This window comes from Marmota monax, unplaced genomic scaffold, assembly GCF_021218885.2.
Source record: "Marmota monax isolate L192 unplaced genomic scaffold, Marmota_monax_Labrador192_F-V1.1 WCK01_AAM20220418_F8-fsc00070, whole genome shotgun sequence".
Taxonomy (NCBI): domain Eukaryota; kingdom Metazoa; phylum Chordata; class Mammalia; order Rodentia; family Sciuridae; genus Marmota; species Marmota monax.
In genome coordinates this window covers 4,553,844-4,575,783 of record NW_026692116.1, presented here as the reverse complement: position 1 = coordinate 4,575,783, position 21,940 = coordinate 4,553,844, and the positions used below count along the sequence as shown (strand labels likewise).

The following is a 21,940-nucleotide window of genomic DNA, read 5'->3' as shown; positions in this document are numbered from 1 at the left end:
TGTATTATTTTGTCATTTCTTAGTCCATTTAGTGAATAGATGTAACTCACTTGAGAGTAAAGCTTTCCGTTTTGACAGACTTCAGTTCTGTGAGACATAAAAATCTTTTGGGAATGGCAAAGGACAAACATACACATTTTGAATGTCCACAAAATTTAACCTACATTTTCCACTGAGGTGATGTTGGAAAAGTTTAACCGTAAAGTGAATTACTAACTATACCATTGCTATTCCTGTTCATGTTTCAACTGTGAAAATAAGTTTTACCCACATCTCCTTTAAGAAGCTGAACCATGTAATAATTTGTTCATAATATTCAGTTAATTACTCTACATTTATTAAATGAACAAATTTTTCTGACTGTGGTATAAAGTAGATATTGTTAGTGCTGAGCTTTATTTGCTTTTTCTTAGGAATGTAAATAAACCATTAACAAATAGTTCCCAGAAGCCTAGATGTGGCCCTGCTGACGCTTTAGAGGATGTTTTGCACCTTCCTGACAATTGTAATGAAACAGAAGAGGACAGATGCTCTAAGAATGCAGACCTAACAGGTACTTTTCACTCTGAAGAGAATACAGGTTTATGAAGGAACAGATTGCTCATTTTATCATTAAATGAACTAGAGCTCTGGAATTAGAAAATCAGGCTTTATGTATGAGACCTAGTCCCAATTATAACCACCATGCCTGCCTTAAAGTCCATAATTGGAACAATTCACCATAGGTTTTATAGCTAGCAGGAGAAGGTCACATTTAAACCCAAGAGAGTCTTGCTTCCACATTCTTCCACCAAAGACTGCTATAGTCCTTTCTGGCTGTCTGCCTTCCTCCTAGACCCTTGGGGGATGTTATAGGGTTTGACTTCATCAAATTCCAAGGCCTTTTTTTTTTTTAAGTATTTTGAGTTAAGGTGAATTTTTTACTCAGTTGTAGACCTGTTTATAATTTCATCAGAGTAAATCTCTGCTAGTCAGTCTGCTTCCAAACCAGCTTTGATATATACACAGCAGTGTCCTTTGACATAGTTTGAACTTGTGGTTTCAGTTCCTGGCTAGAGATCCCTAGGTTGTTGTTCCTGGCTCCTATCTCCTGAATTGCTAATAACATAATTTAATTTTACTATTGGATTATTGGGTTCAAATGATTTTTGTATACTTTAGAAGGCCTTAGATTATATACATTTATTTGTAACTTAGGAAACATTTAATGACAACTTTACTATTTTGCTAGCCACTGTCAGATATTAGATATAGAACATGAATATCAGATACTACCTATCTTTGTGAGGCTTACAACCTCTAATACTTTCTATCAGAAGTTGGCAGTAAGTTCTCATAGGAATATATGACCTAATTTTAAATTTATTTGGAAAAGTCAGATGGATTTAGTTAAATTCCTTTTTTTCCCAGGAATGAATGAACATCAGAACTCCCTGTTATCTAGAATATAAGAATGGAGGGGCTGAGGTTGTGGCTCAGTGGTAAAGCGCTTGCCTAGCATGTATGAGGCACTGGGCTCAATTCTCAGCACCACATATAAATAAATAAAGGTCCATCAACAACTAATAAAATATTTTTTAAAAAAGATAAAAAAGCAAGCAAAATTTTCCAGTGAAGCTAATAAAATAGTATGACTTGTATAATTCCAAAAATATTGTCATTTCCTATTTGTAATATTCTTTTTTAATACTTTTTCTCTTAGTTGTTGATAGATCTTTATTTTATTTATTTATACGTGGTACTGAGAATTGAACCCAATGCCTCACCCATGCAAGGCAAGTGCGCTACCGCTGAGCCACAGTCCCAGCCCCCTATTTGTAATATTTTATCATGAATAGCCAGGTAATGGTAGCAACAATTTTCTTTTAGGAGACTTTCATCAAAAAGTTCCACAGACTCCATCCAGTGGAACCATGTCTTCTGCAGATGATTTAGATGAAAGAGGGCCACCTTCCCCTTCAGAAGCTGGTATTGTATTGTATTCACTTGAATGAAAACCCATTAAATTGGTTGAAGTAGTAGCACCTCATGATGTTAGTAAGATAGTGTCTTTTTAAAGAATCATTACTTTGCTGTGTACTAAACAAAAGCGCCGCACAGTAACTTAAATATATCCCAATAATTATGTTCAAGTATTAGTTGACAACATAATAATCAGTTATTTAAATCACAAATAGAAAAATAAGTAGCAGGGTTAGGGATAATAGCTTAGTGGTAGAGTATTTGCTTATCATGCACAAGGTCATAGGTTCAATAGGTTCAGTTCCCAGCACCACCAAAAATTAAAAAAAAAAATAAGCAACAAAATTAGTAGATCTAAAATGTATTGGCATGGTATTAAAATAGCAGGCTAGGTATGGTCTTCTTTCATAAATCCAATGACTTACTGTTAAAAGGGAGCATGCCTGAGAAAGTCTGAGAAATCTCCTTCTAAAGAAAGAGTATAAGAAATCAAGCAGGAAGAGCAGATTCAGTGTACTTCTTCAGAATAAGGAATGTTTTGGGTGCTGAAGGATATTCAAGTCAGTTACCTTAATGACTCAAATTAGACTCATACAAAATAATTTTGTACATTTGATACCTGCAGATGCCTGTCTTGGCATAACTTCCCAAATTAGTGGAATATTGATATAATATTAAAATATAACTAGCTAGTATTACCTATAATTTTATAGTGAATTAAGAAGAGATCTATCCTTAATGTAAATACTTCTAACATACTCACCTCATGTTGCTGTTCTTCATTGAAGCATTTGTAGCATTCATATGCCACCTATGAACATACTTCCCAACTCTGTGAAGAGCATATTAATACAAGTATAAATATTATTTTTTCCCCTGGGACTAGGGATTGAACTCTGGGGCACTCTATCACTGAGATGCCATCCTTGGCCTTTTTCATTTTTTATTTCAAGACAGTGTCTCACTAAAGTTGCTGAGGTGGGCCTCAAACTTGTGATTCTCCTGCCTCAGCCTCCTAAGTTGCTAGGATCACAGGCATACACCATTGTGCTTGGCTTAAATTTGCTGATTCAGGAAATATTATGCCATAGTATCTTCCAATTATTTTATGGGCTTGATGGTGATTTTTACTCATGGATAAAATGTTGAATAAAAGTATGTGTTTTATAAAAGAGATCTATAAATTGGATGCTTTTTTCATGTTAGAAACTCAAAATAATAGCTTTTTGTAATATATGAATAATCTCAAAGTCTAAAAATTATTTCAAGTACAATATCATGATATATAGAGAGAGATAGATAGATAGATAGATAGATAGGTTTGGTTTTTGCTTTGTTTTGTTTTTTGGTCAATTTACCCTCCTATACAATAACATTTTTGTTGTAAGGACCCAGTTCCCTTGAAACATTTAAGAAACCATTGATGTCAAAAGCAGCTGTCACTCACAAGTTCCGAAAATTGAGATTCCCCACAGAATGCAGAGATTGTGAAGGCATTGTAAATGTATTCCAAGGTGTTGAATGTGAAGAGGTAAGATATTTTTGGAATCACATTAGCCCCTTATGTGTAACTCATTTTTGTTGTTATTAGTATGCCTGTTGTTTGCTTAGTCGTGAATAGTTTTAAGATGAGTTAATCAGTTTTAAACTGTCATTTTCTTGTAGTGTCTCCTTGTTTGTCATCAACAGTGTTTGGAAAACTTAGTCATCATTTGTGGTCATCAGAAACTTGTGGGAAAAATATACTTATTTGGAGTAAAATTCACACAAGTTGCAAAAAAGGAGCCAGATGGCATTCCTTTTATACTCAAAATATGTGTCTCAGAGATTGAAAAGAGAGCCTTGTGTTTACAGGTATGTTGTTAACTCTTAAAATTCTAAAAATATAAATGCCTGTGTGATTTATTTTAATGCAAAGGAGACTTTAAGAAAATCAGTACTCTCAGTTTGTAATAATTAAATTTATTCACATTTATTTGGAAAATGTTAATTGATTTGACTTTAACTTTTTATCTAAAATACTAATAAAAATTGAAGTAGATACAGAAAATATGTTTAGATGTCTACATTTAGTCCTTTGTAGTAAAGTAGAATTTTGCGTATTTTTTTTCTATTCAAGGGAATTTATCGTGATATTGGAAACAAAGCAAAAACTAAAAAACTGTTTCAAGCTTTGGAGAATGGAATGCATTTGGTAGACCTTTCAGAGTTTCATCCAAATAACATCTGTGACGTCTTAAAATTATACCTTCAACAGGTAAAGTTTTTATTCTAAACCTACCATCAAATAAAAAGAGCAAAAATATGTTTTATATTTCATATGTTTTCATTGGCACTGTCGATGTCTTTTTTTTATTAGAGCATTATATATATACATAGTAGCTAGATTCATCCTGACAATTTCATATATGTGTGGAATCTGACTCACTCTTCTTCAGTCCCTCTTCTTCCTACCTTCTTCCCCCAACTCCACTCCACTGATCCTCCCATGTTAACGTTTTTCTCATTATTGATGTACAGATCATAAAATGTATATAAAATATACATACAGTTTAAAGAATAATAATAATAGTAATAATAATAATAATAATAAAATAAAATTTATTTCCCATCACCCTGCTTAAGAAGATAGAATATTACTATCCCTTGTACAAATCTTCCAGGTACCTCTTCCATGTTGCAGCCTCCCAGCTCCACCTTTGGAGGTCCTCCTAATCATGTAAAAGGGATAAACATTTTCCTAAACATAAAAGAATAAATAACACTTAATAAGTTTTTGTTTCTTTAAGTTTTATAATACTGACTTAAAAGCATAAACGTAACTATTAAGTACAAGTCAGTGTTCACACTGTTAGGAATATTGAGTAAGTAGAACAGTATCTAGATCATAGTCTAGCTTTGCCTTCAGTGATGTTTCAAAATGGCTATTTGGGGAGGTCAGTAGGCAAGGCCATGAAGTTCATCATGTTTGGGGCATCAAGAATAACTCTTCCCATAAAGTGGGTACTAGAAATCCAGCAGGAATATGGTCAGGGAGTGGGCTGTCCTATATTGTCATTTTCTGTGCTCACTATTATACCTGCAGTTTGCAGGAGTAAGTCAAACACACACACACACACACACACACACACACATCTGTGGAATGAATTAAATGACCTTGCTGGCTTTAGGCAGCCGCTTTCAGAGGAGTTACAGGAACTTAATCAGCACATTGTTGTGAGCCAAGTACAAAGAGATTTGGGTCAGACCCAGTTGGCCTTCTATCCTTGGGTGAAAATGAAGAGATAATGACAGAGAGAATAGTGCTGATAATCCTTAATCTGTCCTTCTCTGGAGTTATTTTGCTCTCTTACAGATCCCTTTTAATTTGGTTATTAACTGTCATCCTGAGATTACTCTCCTCTCCTCTCTTTTGTGATGGAACACCTCTCCTGTTTTCCTTGTTTTGGGGTTATTCTGTTTTGGTTATGTCTGTCCTTAAGCAAAGTGAAGTGTAGGATTGAATATTTGAAAACTTGTTCATCCATAAATGTCTTTTCTACTCTCTTAATAGATATGGAGTAGTGTAATAGTATGGAAGTTTTAGTATTATAGTCTGGAAATTCTTTTTCCTCTGAATTATGAAGGTACGGGTGTTTTTGTTCTCTTAAAATGTGAATCCTCCTTATTTCATTCCTAACTCTTTATGTGCCTATTGTTTTGTCTCTAAAAGCAAATAGAATCTTCCCCTGACCTCCATCATCCTAAGATTTTACAATATTGTATATTGATGTGGACATATTTTCATCCACTATTATGGCCACTCCATGAGCTCTGTCAGTAGTCAGTACTTTAGTTCTTAGAACTTTTCTTGATTTTTATTGCCCATTTCCCCCCTCCTCTGTCTTTTGTACTTTTTGGTTGAAGCTAGTTCCCTTACCTTACCTTTCCTCTATTATTATTCTTTTTTTCTTCAATAACTTTCTAAGACATTTCCTCAACTTTATCTTTTTGACTAATGTACATTACTTCATTCCAGAGATCTTGTTTTAATTTTCAAGAATTCTGATTTTCTATTCTTTTGATAACATTTTTTAAAATGATTATATCATGCTATTTTCCAGTGGATATTCACAGATTTTCCTTGTAAGGGTTCTTTTCTTTTCTTAGCTTCTAACCCTCTGTAGAAATACGATTGACCCTCATATATTAGATTTACTATAGCCACATAAATTTTTTTAAAAAATAGGTGAAGTTAATTTTAATATTTTATTTAACATTTTGAATATCTAATTAGTATTTTTTAATTATGAGATAGTTTATTTATTTCCTTATTTATTTATATTTGAGCTCTTAGTCCTTGAAATCTGGTATCTATTTTTCCTTTAGAATACATCTCAATTTAGATCAGTTGCATCTCCAGTACTCTTTCACCAAATATAACTAGTGGCCAGCATATTGATAGCATAATTTTAGACCTTCAGTTAGTTCTTTCTCTACTCATTTTGATTTTTGTCTTTCATGGTGTCTAGAATGTGTGGAATCTGACTCACTCTTGATTTGAGTGAAATTTCTTTGGAAGCTCTTGAACACATTAAGACTTTTTAAAAACTTTGAACTTTCCTATAAAATTTTCTAGGTGGACCATTTAGGATATGCCTTTTTACATGTTTCTAGTTCCCTGCTCTTGGACTGGTTTATTTGATCCCCTCTGGAAAGGGGTTTTCCTGCCTAGAGATATGGTACCAATACTATAGGAGCTAGCATGGGAACAATGACTGCAGGATCTGTGCATTCAGTGTGCATACAGCCAACAAATCCCCATTTTCAGACAGTCACCTCTCTGTTTCTTATGTTTGGCATTGCCCCCATTCAGAGAGCCTCTGTATCACATTGCCCAGAGAAAACATTTCCAGATTTTTAGGGAAGAAGTTGCTCAAGAACATGGAGTGAAGACAGGCCCACCTGTCTCCAATGGCCCACCTGCACCCTACCCCAAGATCATAGGACCTGGTACTGATTGTCCAAGTCCCTTTAGGATTCTGAAAATTATGTTGAGTGACAAGGGTTCAGCTTTCTTGGAACTGCTGAGTTAGGATTTGTTCATCTGCTCTTCTACTTGTGAATTTTGCTTTTTGTTTTCTCTATTTTCCTAGTCCTTATGGGCTTACTGTATATTAGTGGGGTTACAGGAGGAAAAGAAATTAAGTATGAATTGCTGTATCTATAATGTTAGCCCAGAAAACTATTGATAACTCTGTAATCACATTTTACAGACCCTTCAAATGAGAAATAGAAGTTTATACCTTTGAATAACTATAAGTCTTATAATGTGTCATTCTTCATCTCTTTTAGATATTCAAGGAGAGGAGATTAGTGGGGTCCGGTACTATAAACTTGCATTCTGCTTTAGGAATTTTGTATGTCCAAGACTATCATGTGGGATACTGTGCTCAATTCTTGCAGTAGTGTTAGAAAGTAACCTTTATTTGACTCATTGACCTAAAGCTCCAAGAGATTAAGTGACTTGCTTCAGATCCCAAAGTGGTGAAGATAGAAACTGATCACAGGGCAACATCCTAACTTTCCACAGATAATATAGGACCAGCAGGTAGCCAAAGGTACACTGAATTTTCTATCACAGATCAGTAGAGACATTGAAATTCATTATGGCAGTGGACATTTGTTAGAGGAACTTTTTCTTTTAATCTACTCATGGAAAATCAGGCTGTTTTAAAATTTGATTAGTAAGATGTTGAAAGCATGTTTTTATAGGTCATATCATCTAGTGCTGATCTTCATTCTGACCCAATGAAAACATGAGCCCTGTAGCATTTTGATATTTTTTACTAATAAAATCTGTGCCTTTTCTAATTCATTTTATTTGTTTTGTGCATTATCCTAGGTTTGTTTCAATAAAACAACTGGAGATCATGCCATTTGGGGGACAGATGTGAATATAATATATTGAAGATATAGACAAGAATTTTAAAAGCTCATCATGAAGCTTAAAGTTTAAACTTCATTTAAAGTTTAGAGTTTAACTGATTATCTGTTAACTTGTTTTAACATAAATACAATTTATGATGAAGATTTTGATTTGCTGTATAAGTCGTATCTCTAGCAAACATAGTTTTATGGGCAGAGATGAAGCTCAATAGTAAAGTGCTTGCCTAGCATGCTTGAGGTCCTAGGTTCGATCCCCAGTACTGCAAAATAAATAAATATATTTTGACTTTAAATTTTGTTAATCTAAAGGAACGTGCTTAATCATTTGAGTAACTCTCACTAATAGTTGACTTCAACAAAAAAGTAGAAGATATTCTAATGTAATTTTATTTCTTTAGCTCCCAGAACCATTGATTTTATTCCAATTGTACAAGGAATTTATGAACCTTGCAAAAGAGATCCAACATGCTAATGAAGAACAAGAAACCAACAAGGATAATCCCAATGACAAAAAATACCCAAATATGTGTTTAGAAATAAGCCGAATTCTTCTAAAAAGCAAGGACCTTCTAGGACAATTGCCAACAGCAAATTTTAACAGTCTTCATTACCTTATCATACATCTTAAGCAGTAAGAATTTTTATACCATCTTAACCATTTTTAATTGTACAGTGCAGTAGTATTAAGTATATTTGTATTGTTGTGGTATTGTTTTTACATGATTGTTTCAATTTTATGATGTTTTTATTCTGTGTTGGAAAAGGGAGACATTGAATATATGTTCATGCAGCCAACACTGTTCCCTCAGATGCCTCCTATGTGTCTGTCAGGCTCTAGCTGGGCAAACCAGGATGGAAACACAGGGTTTCTGCTGTTTCTGGGCTTATTATCATCATGGGGGACAGACCTTTACATAACCACAAAACAGCATCATCCTTTTTCTAGTAGCTGTGCACAGCATGCAGCCATGCAGAGGAAGTTTGGGGTTGGGGTAAAGCAGAGGAGGCAAGCCCTTGAGTCAGATTTTAAGAACTGATTGGGATTTGGTAGAGAATGTGCAGAAGAGCTTACTGGACAGAGAGTAACAGACATGGAGACACAAGAAAGCATTTTACATTTGGAAAATATAATTTTGTTAGACTATAATATAGCAAGCAGGAACTGTGCTACCCTATCTACAGGCCTGATAAGAAAACCCTACCTACAGTCGATGAGTTGACCATATTGTTTCTGTACCCACTAAAGAACTTGGAGTCCAGAATTTCACATGCTCAGATTTGCCTGATAGATCTTTCTGACAGCAATATGAAAAATGGGTTGGTGGAGATGCCTTCTACAATTCAGATCTCTTTGAATAGTCATAGAAATAAAAAGCTGTGAGTGCTTGAAGTAAAGCCAGAACATCAAGAGTGGCAGTAGAACAAAGAAATGTTCAGGAGAGAGAATCATCTAGACTAGAAAACTAGCTAGTGGGGGGCTGGGAATGTGGCTCAGTGGTAGAATGCTTGTCTAGCATGTGGGAGACACTGGGTTTGATATTCAACACTGCATCAAAGTAAATAAATAAATAAATAAACAAATAAATAAATAAATATATTGTATCTCTACAACTAAAGATATTTTTTAAAAAGAAAACTAACTGTGGGCAGTGAGAGAGAAATTGACAGTGATGTTTCAGTTTCCAATATAAGGACCTAGAAGTACATACCATATACAAAGAAGGAGCAATTTTTAGGGGCATTTTTTTTCCTTCTGCTGCTAAAACGTCAGTAATTCCTTCTACTTCTGTGAATTTTATACTAATGTACTACTCTGAAACTCAGTTTGGTGTGTGGTAAACATTGTAATAAAACAAATGTATTCTTTACCTAGACCCACCAAACTTGACCTTTGACAAACTTTCTGTAGACTTCTGTAGCCCATGCTTCCTCTACCTTTCTCAATTCATAGTAAACTATCATTAAGGACTTCTAATAGGCAAATCTCATACAGCTTTGTGTGTTCTTCTTTTCAGAGTAGTAGACCATGCTGAAGAAAACAAGATGACCTCCAGAGACTTGGGGGTGATATTTGCACCCTGTCTCATGAAGCAAAGGCCCACAGGTGTTCCCATCACCAACGCCATCCTTGTTGAATATGTAAATAAGACACGATTAGTAGAGTTCCTCATAACTCACTCACAGAAGATCTTCAATGGGTCCCTTCAGCTACAAGATGTTACATGTAATACAGATGTTGTTGCACCTCAGCTTAATCAAAGCTGTCCTTCAAAACTTGTGATATCACCAAAAGAAAGAGAGATACAACGTTCCATGAAGTCACTATATTTTTCTTCAAAGGAAGTGAGTTTCAACCATTATGGAATTGCATTAGAACTTTGTGATGTTTGTGTTAATAAGTCAACACTCTTTGAACTATTTATTTTGAGGTGTGTTTTGTTTTTTTAGTTTAAATATTCTCTTGCATCAATAGGATAGCCACACTGCAAATGGTGAAAGTGAAAATTTTAAATCAGCTACATCATTTGAGGAATCAGAATGCAAGCAAAATACATTGGAAAAATGTGATGCATGTCTCATTGGTGAGTGGTCATGTAAAATATTTGTAAAGTTTGAAAATATACAAACATATAAGCCACAATTAAAATCCAAGGTGAATGAAGTTGAGGGAAGTTCAAATTTTAAAGTTTTATTAGTTAACTTTGCTAGCCATTGAGAAAGTTAATGAATGTAATATAAATGAATATCATTTTTTGTTTCTTTTTTGTAAAAAGATATCTTGGAATTCATAAATGTTTTTTTGTTCTCATTCTGAAATTTGTTTTCATTTTTACTTCTTCTCATCAATTAAAGTCAAGGCAGAGGGCTGGGGCTGTAGTTCAGAAATAAAGCACTTGCCTTACATGTGTAAGGCACCAGATTCTATCCTCAGCACCACATAAAATGAAATAAAGATACCGTGTGTTCGTCTACAACTAAATAAATATTTAAAAAAAAAGTTAAGGCAGAAATACACTGGACTTCTCAAATTCAAAAAAAAGAGACTCCTAAACTTTTTTGACATACTTTTACCCATGGGCTACCTAATACATTAAGCATACATGTCTTCTTTTTCCTTGGCTGTGGTTCTTTTAATTCATTGTTTTTCTCTGATAATTTTATTTCAGTGAGTGGTTTCTATTAAGGCAGTTGAAAACCTTCCATTTGTTACTGCTTTAGTAGAGCTTAATTCCAACTTTTTTTAATATAGCCACATATGTTAAATTTGTATAAAATTAAATATCAATGAGTGTAGCCTGAGAAAGTCTGAAAACAAAGGGAGTCAATTACCTACCTGCTAAAAGTAGTACTGGACTCACTGATTCCATTTGTCTGATGTGATCCTATTTGCAGTTCTGTGCTATGAACATTAGCCTCATTTAAGCCATAACTAACAGTCTGAGGAACGTTAATTATGCCAAGGGTCATGTGCCTAAATTATTGTTCATTCAGGATTTGAACTTAGTTCTGTCTTATTTCTAAATCTAAACTTGTTTCACTGTCCAATGAAATTGGATTCCCAGTTTGGCATAGTAATAACAATAAATATTTTTTAAATATTTTAAAGTTTTTATTACATACCAGGTAATTCTAAGCCTTTTCCTTATTAGATCATTTAAGATCACATGATATGGGTTGGGGTGGTGGCTCAGCAATAGAGTGCTTGCCTAGCATGTACAAGGCCCTGGGTTCGATCCTCAGCATCACATGAAAACAAAATAAAGGTATTGTGTCCAACTACAACCAAAAAATATATATTTTTTAAAAAAAGACCACATGATAGCATAGCTCCATATAGGGATGTTTCTTGACAGAGGAAGGCAGGTAGGATTAGTGCAATGGACTTGGCCAGGGCAGAACTGGAACAGAAACTGAGCCACCATCCAGACACCAGGCTGCAGAGCCTGCAGTCTTCATCATGCTAGAAGTTCTGCAGGACAATAAAAATGCTCTGGTTTTTACCATCCAACCACAATGGCTAGCTCATATTTATAGGGTGTTCTATAATGTGGAGAAGGGCATAGGACAGCAAATCATAGGAGCACTGCATGGGAACCAAGGAAGAGAGGCCAGCAGCCTCATCAGATGAGATGATGACCTGCAAGTGATGCTGGTGTGCACCTGTCTGCAAACCATTGCCCAAGGATGTGGGAGAAGGACCAGGTGGCAGGGACAAGGGCAGTGGGCTATGAACAGGGCCAGTGGCAAAGCCATTTGACCAGCCAAGGTTCACAGTTGTCTTATGTTTCTTAGCAGGGAGAGGAGGATCCTGGATGGAGGGCTGCACCTTTCCAGCAACAGGAGCTTCTGGGGTAAAGCAGCAAAGACAGAGTGTGAGGAGCTAGGGTTCTAAGCAAGAAAACAGGGATCTTGGGACCAGACTAGAGGAGAAAGAGAAGGAAGTAAATCTGGAGTCACCAGTACCAGTAGCAGAATGGCAATTTTGACAACTCTTCAACCTTAATTTGACCAATGTTTCCATGTATTAGTTGATCAGCTGGGCGAGCATCCACGTCCTCTCTGGTGTGTGCCCTCAGTATGGACAGAATGTAGCTGGAAAGCAGATGAAGTGACAGGCGAAGTTCTTGGGATTCAGGACATGCCTTTGGTTGGATATAAAATAGTTTTAGTGTTCTGAGGTTACCAGTGTCTGCCTGTTGAAATCAGGATAGTCTTAACCCAGAAAACCTTCATTCATGGATAATATATTAAAACAAGTTACATAGGAAAGTGTTTTTTGTTTGGTTTTATTTAACCAGTCTGTGATGTGCTTTGTGGCTATTTATTGTATTGATTTAGGTAAATTTTGTGTTTATCTAAATTTACAAATTTTTTATTTAAATTTTAAAAAGTAATGCTTTAATTCAAAATTTACCTTTAATGCTTATGAATTTTTAATTCCTCTGTATAGATGACTGAGAATATCATGCTGGAAAAAATATATAAGTCTGTGTTGTTTTGAGAGAGTACCCATTTATAACTAACCACACTCCCTTATTAACCGAGTTAACCAAGTTAAAAAAAATCTTTCTTTTTTCAGATAACAAAGATCTTGAATCATCATTTCAAAAGATGGATGATATTTGTGGAACCACTAAGCCACTTATTCTGAAATCTGATGTGGCAACAAACAATATGCAGAGGCACACACCAAGGATCGAGATTAGGCCTGTAAATTTGCCTGAAGATGTAGTACTTCTTTCAAGCCCTCCTACTGAGAAAAACAGCAGAAATGTGGGAAATGTCAATTCAGACAAGTTTTGCAATAATCCTACCTTTGAAGAACTTAATAGAAAAGATACCCTTACTACTGTATGTTCCAAATTTAATGTCTTTGATCAGCAGATTCCACACAAAACTCGAGGACAACAACGTGAACAAAACAACTTAACTGCCAAGACTGCAGTGATTGTGCCAAGTGCACTCCAGGAAAAAGTGACAGTGAGCGTCAGGATCAGTGGTGACCATTCCAGTGGTGCCACACAGCCCAACACGCCAGCCAGATCAGCAAGAGAGGTGTCAGAGAGAGGGTCCTCCGATTCTTGTCCTCTCACTCTTGCCAGAGCACCCAGAACACTACAGCCCCTACACTGGACAACATTTTACAAACCACATACCCCCAGCAACGTCAGAGGGACTGAGGAGAGACCAGCTTCGCCCTCAGCATCCACGCCTCCTAGCACAGCTCATACTCCCCTGAGTCAAGTGGAGAAACCAGTTCCAGATGCAGACAGCACATCAGCTTGTCCTTCGCAGCCAGGTGGTAAGCCTAAAGAGAACTCTGAGGAACACGGCCTGCCTGACGTGAATCCAACATGCCAGAGACCCAGGCTAAAACGAATGCAACAGTTTGAAGACCTTGATGATGAAATCCCACAATTTGTGTAGGGCTGTAAAATTCAGTTTTTGTTATTTTGTTGTTTTTGTTTTGTGGTATTGTGTTTGTTTTATGAAAGAATGTTTTGACAGGACCCCTTTTATAGGCTTGCCAAAGTGTGTATTTTGCCTTTTGTTCTTGTATGGTGTTTGCTAGTCATATAGAATAGGTCATGTTTTAGTCATATAAAATGGTAGTGCCTCACTGAAATTGTCCTTAAATTCTGTGTTTTTGAAGTTGTGCATAAAATAAGTGTCATAATTTTAAAATTTCAAATAATTTTCCCCATAAAGTGATCCATTTAAATGCATCCCTAATGTATGATAGGCTTTTATAGGCTTGCCTTTTATAGGCTTGCCAAAGTGTGTATTTTGCCTTTTGTTCTTGTATGGTGTTTGCTAGTCATATAGAATAGGTCGTGTTTTAGTCATATAAAATGGTAGTGCCTCACTGAAATTGTCCTTAAATTCTGTGTTTTTGAAGTTGTGCATAAAATAAGTGTCATAATTTTAAAATTTCAAATAATTTTCCCCATAAAGTGATCCATTTAAATGCATCCCTAATGTATGATAGAGTTCTCAACAAATAGGTGCAAGAGGGGAAAATTGGCTTTATTTTGGAGCAAAACTAAGTGCTTATTTATAAAATGTTTCTGAATGCAAGTGCCTGAAAAATATTTATTGGATATGAATATGTTTTTTCCCATACAATGTTATAGTGAATCTTTGACCATTGTATGTTTCTTGTATGTATATAAACTTTTATTATTCAATTGGCAATTCACTTAAATTTTTAATATTTACATAATGGCCCCAAAGCTTGCAAATCTGTATCTAATTGCCTTCTAATTGTCTGTTTTTAACATGGTATTCAGTTAAATTGTATGAAGAAAATGCACTTAAATACCAAAAAGTTTATAATTATATATTATATAATAATATATAATAGATAAATATATTTATATAATATTATTTATATTAATTTATATTATTTAACATAGTATAATTATATTATTCCTATTGCATAATAAAGTTATATATAATATATAAAAATTATAATTTAAATTATATAGTTTAGTTATATCTGATTTGGCTTTAGATGATCTAAATACATTTGAGATAGTTTTTTACCCCTTAGCTTCATCTATATAAATTTTTATTTTATAACAGTTCCAAATTTTTAAATCCAGTGCATTTTCTCTTGATATTGTGTGGATTTTGCTAAAACCATTTCTATCGTATGAAATGTTTTGACTTATAAATCATTTCATGTACTTTTCTGCCTGGACTAATTATTCAAAATGTATATTTCATTAGAATTAAGCAAAAATTTATTTAAGTTCATTCTGAGAGTACAGTAAGCCTCATTGTATGTGTGACCTATATTACTAGTCTTGTGTTTTTGTATGCTATGTTATACTTGATTTTAAAAAATTATAGGTTTATACACACACATTAAATATATTTAAGTTGTTTCAAGTATTTGAAGTTGTTGTGACTTTTCTGAAATTGTTGCCTCTTAGAGTATGATACTTTAAGATTATTAACCATTGACTCAATGGGCAATACTTGGGCTCATATATCACTTGACTATAATATGAAATGTGTTTTATGGCATGTTGTCTTATAGTTCTCTGTAACATTAAGGTCTAAGAGAAATGAATAAACAGCCTTTTTATGCTAAAGCCGATTTTCTGAGTCTTCCTTACACAAAGTACAAGAATCATATTGGTATGAAAACCTAAAAGGAAAATGAGCTAATATTTGTTGAGCCCCTTCGGGTATACTAAAACTCTACCAAGTTGATATTTCACAGCAACCTATAATAGGTAAGTGAGCATATTGTTATTCCTATGTTACAGATGAGGAAACTGAGGCTTAACTAAGTGACATGCTTTTAGGTTCCACAGATGCAGCAAGCACAACCAAATCTCAAATACAGGGCTGTCAAATTTTGATGGCTAGTGTGTTTTGTTTTTTTTGTGTTTTTTTTTTTTGTTTTTGGTACCAGGGATTGAACTCAGAAGCACTCGGCTGCTGAGCCATGTTCCCCAGCACTATTTGTATTTTATTTAGAGACAGGGTCTCACTGAGTTGCTTAGAACCTTGCTTTTGTTGAGGCTGACTTTGAACTCGAGATCCTTCTGCCTCAGCCTCCCAATGGGATTACAAGCATGCGCCACTGCACCAGCTGTTTAACACTCTTAATGATGTGATTACTCAATAAGAGCCAGGAAACACTGAACAATAGAAAAAGCATCTTTAGATATTTTATTGTAAAATACACTAAATTTGCCGTTTGAACCATTTTTAAGTGTACAGTTCAGTGCCACTAATATATTCACATTGTTCTGTGACTTTGCTCAAGTGTCCATTTCTAGAACCTCTTCATTATCCTGTAATAAAACAGACTTTAAACTCCTTCGGTTTTAATAAGTGGATACCACCCAGTCAGAGCATACAGACCTCATAAGTAAGAGTGGCACTGTCATGTCCTTTCTGCCTTTAGGGCCTCCTGGGATCTTGTTCAGCTTGGAGCCTTCAGCCCGAATGTTCCAGTTTCCTGGAGGCATTGAAGCAAGTGTCTCCTGAGAAGAGGTTGCTGTTTCTAGAGTACCCAGAGTACTTATTGCCCTGCTACCCAATAATGTGGTAGAAATTGTTCATTGGAAAGTTGTCTTAGGACACTTGGAAACAGATGTGAGCAAGGGGAAAGGGCATCATGGAGATTCCTGTTAGAGCTGCCAGGCCACCAGAAAGCTTTGTGCAAAGTATATTGTTCAAGTTTATGAGAATTGTTTGTGGAGGGTTGATTATACTTTCCCTCCATGGGCCTGTTTACATGCTGAGAATTAGAGTTTATGAGTATTTTAAACTATTTTTAAAAAATTTTTTTACTTGTTTTAATTAGTTATACATGACAGTAGAATGCATTTATGCACTTTGATGGGATATAAGTTCTCATTTTTTGTAATATTTATTTTTTAGATGGACACAATATCTTTATTTATTTTTATGTGGTGCTGAGGATCAAACCCAGGGCCTTGCAAGTGCTAAGTGAGCGCTCTACCACTGAGCCACAACCCCAGCCCCAATTTCTCATTTTTTTTTTAGTGTATATGTTGTAGAATCACATTGGTCATGCAGTCATATGTGTGTGTATGTATATATATACATTATTACTTCATATATATATATGAAGTAATAATGTCTGTCTATCATTCCTATCCTCACATGCCCTCCCCTTTCCTCCTTTCATTTCCTTCTACTTAATCACCTAATCTAGGGTAACTTTATTCTCTAGTGCCCTCTGCTTGTTGTGAATTAGCATCCACATATTAGAGAAAAAATTCTGCTTTTGATATTTTTTGGATCGATTTATTTCACTTTGCATGATATTTTCTACCTTATCCATTTTCTGGAAAATGCCATACTTTCATTTTTCTTTAAAACTGAATAATATTCCATTGCATATATATGGCACATTTACTTTATCCATTCATCTATTGAAGGACACCTAGGTTGGTTCCATAGTTTAGCTATTAGGAATTGAGTTGCTATAAATATTGATGTGGCTATGTTACTATAGTATGCTGATTTTAAGTCATTTGGGTATAAACTGAGGAGTGGGATAACTGGGTCAAATGGGGGTTCCATTCCAAGTTTTCTGAGGAATCTCCATACTGCTTTCCATAATGGTTGTACCAATTTGCAGTCCCACCAGCAATGTATGAGTGTACCTTTTTCCCCACATCCTCGCCAACATTTATTATTGCCTGTATTCTTTTTTTATTAAATTATTTATTCTAATTTGTTATATATGATGGCAGAATACAATTCATTTCATATTACGCATATAGAGCACAATTTTTCAAGTCACTGGTTGTACACAAAGTATTTTCACACCATTCGTGTCTTCATACATGTACTTAGGGTAATGATGTCTAATTCATTCCACCATCTTTCCTACCCCAATGCTCCCTCCCTTCTCCGCCCTCCCCTTTGCCCTATCTAAAGTTCCTCCATTCCTCCCATGCTCTCCCCACACTATTGCCATTATGAGTCAGCATCCTCATATCAAAGAAAACATTTGGCCTTTGGCTTTTTGGGAATTGGCTTGCTTCACTTACCATTATATTCTCCAACTCCATTCATTTACCTGCAAACACCATGATTTTATTCTCTTTTAATGCTCAGTAATATTCCATTGTGTATATATACCAAAGTTTCCCTATCCATTCATCTACTGAAGGGCATCTGGGTTAGTGAATGCCATTCTGACTGGAGTGAGATGGAATGTTAGTGTAGTTTTGATTTGCTTTTCTCTAATTGCTAGAGATGTTGAACACTTTTTCATGTATTTGTTGATTGATTGTATTTTTTCTGTGAAGTCTCTATTCACTAGCTCATTTATTGATTGGGTTATTATTTTTTTGGTGTTTTTTTTTTTAGTTCTTTATATATCTTAGAGATTAATGCTTTATCAGAGGTGCATGTGGTAAGATTTTCTCCCAATCTGTAGGCTCTCTTTTCACATTATTGTTTTCTTTGTTAAGAAGAGCTTTTTAATTTGAATTAATCCCATTTATTGATTCTTGATTTTACTTCTTGTGCTTTAGAGGTCTTGTTAAGGAAGTCAGATCCTAGGCCCACATGGTGAATATTTGGGCCTACTTTTTCTTCTATTAGGTGCAGGGTCTCTGTTCTAGTGCCTAAGTCTCTGATCCACTTTCTGTTGATTTTTGTGCAGGGTGAGAGATAGAGATTTAATTTCATTTTGCTACATATGGATTTCCAATTTTGCCAGCACCATTTGTTGAATAGGCTATCTTTTCTCCAGTGAATGTTTTTGGCACCTTTGTCTAGTATGAGACAACGTACTTATTTGGTTTTGTCTCTGTGTCCTCTATTCTGTACCATTGGTCTACAAGTCTATTTTGGTGCTTTATACTCCAATAAAATAGAAAATACTGAAGACATCACCAAATTTCTAGAGACATATGACCTACCCAAACTGAATGAGGAGGTCATACACAATTTAAACAGATCAGTTTCAAGTAATGAAATAGAAAATGCCATCAAAAGCCTACCAACAGGGCTGCCAACAAGGCTGGGGTTGTGACTCAGTGGTACAGCACTTGCATAGCATGTGTGAGACACTGGGTTCAATTCTCAACACCGCATATAAATAAATAAAATAAAGGTCTATTTACAACTAAAAATATTTTTTTAAAAAGCCTACCAACAAGAAACAAGAAAAAAAAAGAATGAACATAATACTCTTCCAAAGTATTCCATGAAATAGAAAAAGAGGGAACACTTCCAAATTCATTCTATGAGTCTATCATCATCCTGATACCAAAACCAAAGACACATCAAGGAAAGAAAACTTCAGACCAATATCTCTGATAAACATAGATGCAAAAATTCTCAATAAAATTCTGGCAAATTGCATGCAAAAACATTTTTAAAAGATAGTACACCACGATCAAGTGGAATTCATCCCAGGGATGCAGGGGTTGGTTCAATATAAGGAAATCAATAAATGTAATCCATCATATTAATAGACTTAAAAACAAGAATCATATGATTATCTCAATAGAACGCAGAAAAAGCATTTGACAAAATACAGCACAACTTTGTGTTCAAAACACCAGAAAAACTAGGGATAGTAAAAGCTATACCCAATGCCAGCATCATTCTAAATGGAGAAAAATTGAAAGAATTCCCTCTAAAAGCTGAAACAAGACAAGGATGTCCTCTTTCACCACTTATATTTAACATCTTCCTTGAAACTCTAGCCAGAGCAATTAGAAGAAAGAAATTAAAGGGATACAAATAGGTAAAGAAGAATTCAAACTATCACTATTTGCTGATGACATGATTCAATATCTAGAAGATCCAGAAAATTCCACCAGACAACTTCTAGAACTAATAAATGAATTCAGTGAAGTAGCAGGATATAAAATCAACACTTACGAATCAAATGTGTTCCTATACATCAGCAATGAATCCATTGAAAGAGAAGTTAGGGAAACTACCCCATTCACAATAGCCTCAAAAAAAAAAAAAAAACAACTGGGAATCAATGTAACAAAAAAGGTGAATACCTCTACAATGAAACTACAAAACACTAAAGAAAGAAATTGAAGAAAACCTCAGAAGATGGAAAGATCGGCCATGCTCCTGGATAGGTAGAATTGTCAAAATGGCCGTACTACCAAAAGTGTTATACAGATTTAATGCAATTCCTATTAAAATCTCAAGAACATTCTTCATAGAAATACCAAAAAAAGCAATCATGAATTTTATTTGGAAAAATTAGAGAGCCAGAATAGCCAAAGAAATCCTTAGCAAGAAAAGTGAAGCAGGAGGCATCACAATACCAGACCTTAAACTATACCACAGAACAATACTAACAAAAACAGTATGGTATTGGCACAAAAAATACACTTGGAAACTACTTTTAATGTACCATGTTGGTATGACTATGTTATGTAGACAATTCAGTTAATATCTGTAGTTTAGCAAAGTTACATTCACAATCAGTATGTAGAAGTCTGTTGCATTCCAAGAAATAGGCAACTAACAGAGATTAAGGTCTATAGAAAGATCTCTTTAATGATAAAATGAAAAATTGAAGTACTTAAAAATAAAGAGATATAATAGATCTCCATGGATAAAATTTTAGAGCACTTCAGGATTTAGAAGCCTCAATATTGTAAAGATGGTCATTTACCTTTCATTTTTTATTGCAATGTAATCCCAACCAAAATATTTTTGAACCATTTGAAAATTAAAGACTTATGCCCCATTACCTGTAACCACTTGAGTGTGTACTTAAACAATGACACTCCTTTATAACCATCATGTACCCATGGAACTCTGGAGATTAACATGATAATGACATCTAATCCACAGATTGAATTCACATTTTGCTAATTGCCCCAATAATGCTGCTGTCTTCAAGCATCTCAATCCAGTATCACATAGCACATTTAGTTGTCTATCTCTTTGGTCTCTTTCCATCAGGAACAGTTTTTTGGTCTTTTCATACAAACAACAATAAGGTTGGTAAGGATGTGGGGGTGGGGGAAAGGCACACTCATACATTGCTGGTGGGACTGCAAATTGATGTAACCATTCATTTTTAAACTTTCCCTAGTAAACTCAAAATTCTATAAATGCTCATTTTCAAAAGAGCATTTTAAAATGCTTTAAAAGTGCTTTAAAACTTCTGTACAAGTTTCTCTACCAAGAGGGCTTAAAACGAGTGACTTCCCAATTAGCTATGAATCCTTCTCCATGTACTATCTTGGCTTCCATGTACCATTCTCCATTTTAAGGAAACAGCATTCCTTTGAAAATGTCTAATCTAGATCTGGGGAAGGGAAAAGTACAAGATGACCTTGTAACACTTTGATGTACAAAATAATAATAATAATAATAATAATAAGAAGAAGAAGAAGAAGAAGAAGAAGAAGAAGAAATCCCCAAAGAAATGTAGATATGTCAAAGGGACATAGAAGGCAGTTAAAGAGATTCTCACAGACATAATCTGGAAAATTTTCTGAATGAAATTTATGAAATGATAATATTTAAAATAACATCAAAACATCAAATAACTAGGAAATCTAAGGAGAGATTGTAGGGAAGAGATTAAAAGATTCTACACTGAAATATGAAAAATATTCTTGGTATAAATTAAAGAACTAAATAAATTGAAGAATATACTATTTTGAGGGTTAGAAGATTCAATATTATGAAGATATCATTTCTCTTCCAAATTGTTGTATACGTTCAGCCCAGTCCTATTTATTCTTGTGAATATTTTACAGATGTGCTCTAAGATGCTTTGATATAGACTGTTTCAGGATCCTCAAGAGGATTGATGTTTTGAACTCACTCTTAGCAGCTTAGTTAACTTGCCACAGGTTGTACAACTAGTAGGAGAAGATAGCACCTGAAGCATCTCTATATTATACATTATTTCTTACTGTATTCATTCTTCCCTCTTAAACTAGCCCTATTCTTCCTGGGTATATTTCTTCCTCCTAGCATCTCTGCACTTGGGAAATGTGCTATAGGATCTAACTCGCCTGAAACCCAAATTCCAAGTCCCCTTTTTTTTTTA

General features: G+C 34.7%; 1 protein-coding gene across 1 annotated transcript in view; it reads left to right on the top strand.

Annotated features, from left to right (window-relative positions):
- LOC124104974 (rho GTPase-activating protein 29-like) overlaps positions 1–14,113 on the top strand; it is a 53,830-nt gene extending 39,717 nt beyond the window's left edge. Inside the window, 9 exon segments of the mRNA XM_046462045.2 lie at positions 414–553; positions 1,870–1,968; positions 3,351–3,493; positions 3,628–3,816; positions 4,082–4,219; positions 8,289–8,521; positions 9,906–10,233; positions 10,364–10,472; positions 12,971–14,113. Coding sequence (XP_046318001.1) covers positions 414–553; positions 1,870–1,968; positions 3,351–3,493; positions 3,628–3,816; positions 4,082–4,219; positions 8,289–8,521; positions 9,906–10,233; positions 10,364–10,472; positions 12,971–13,818 — 2,227 coding nt within the window. The 3' untranslated portion in view covers positions 13,819–14,113.
- The last annotated feature ends 7,827 nt before the right edge of the window (positions 14,114–21,940 follow it).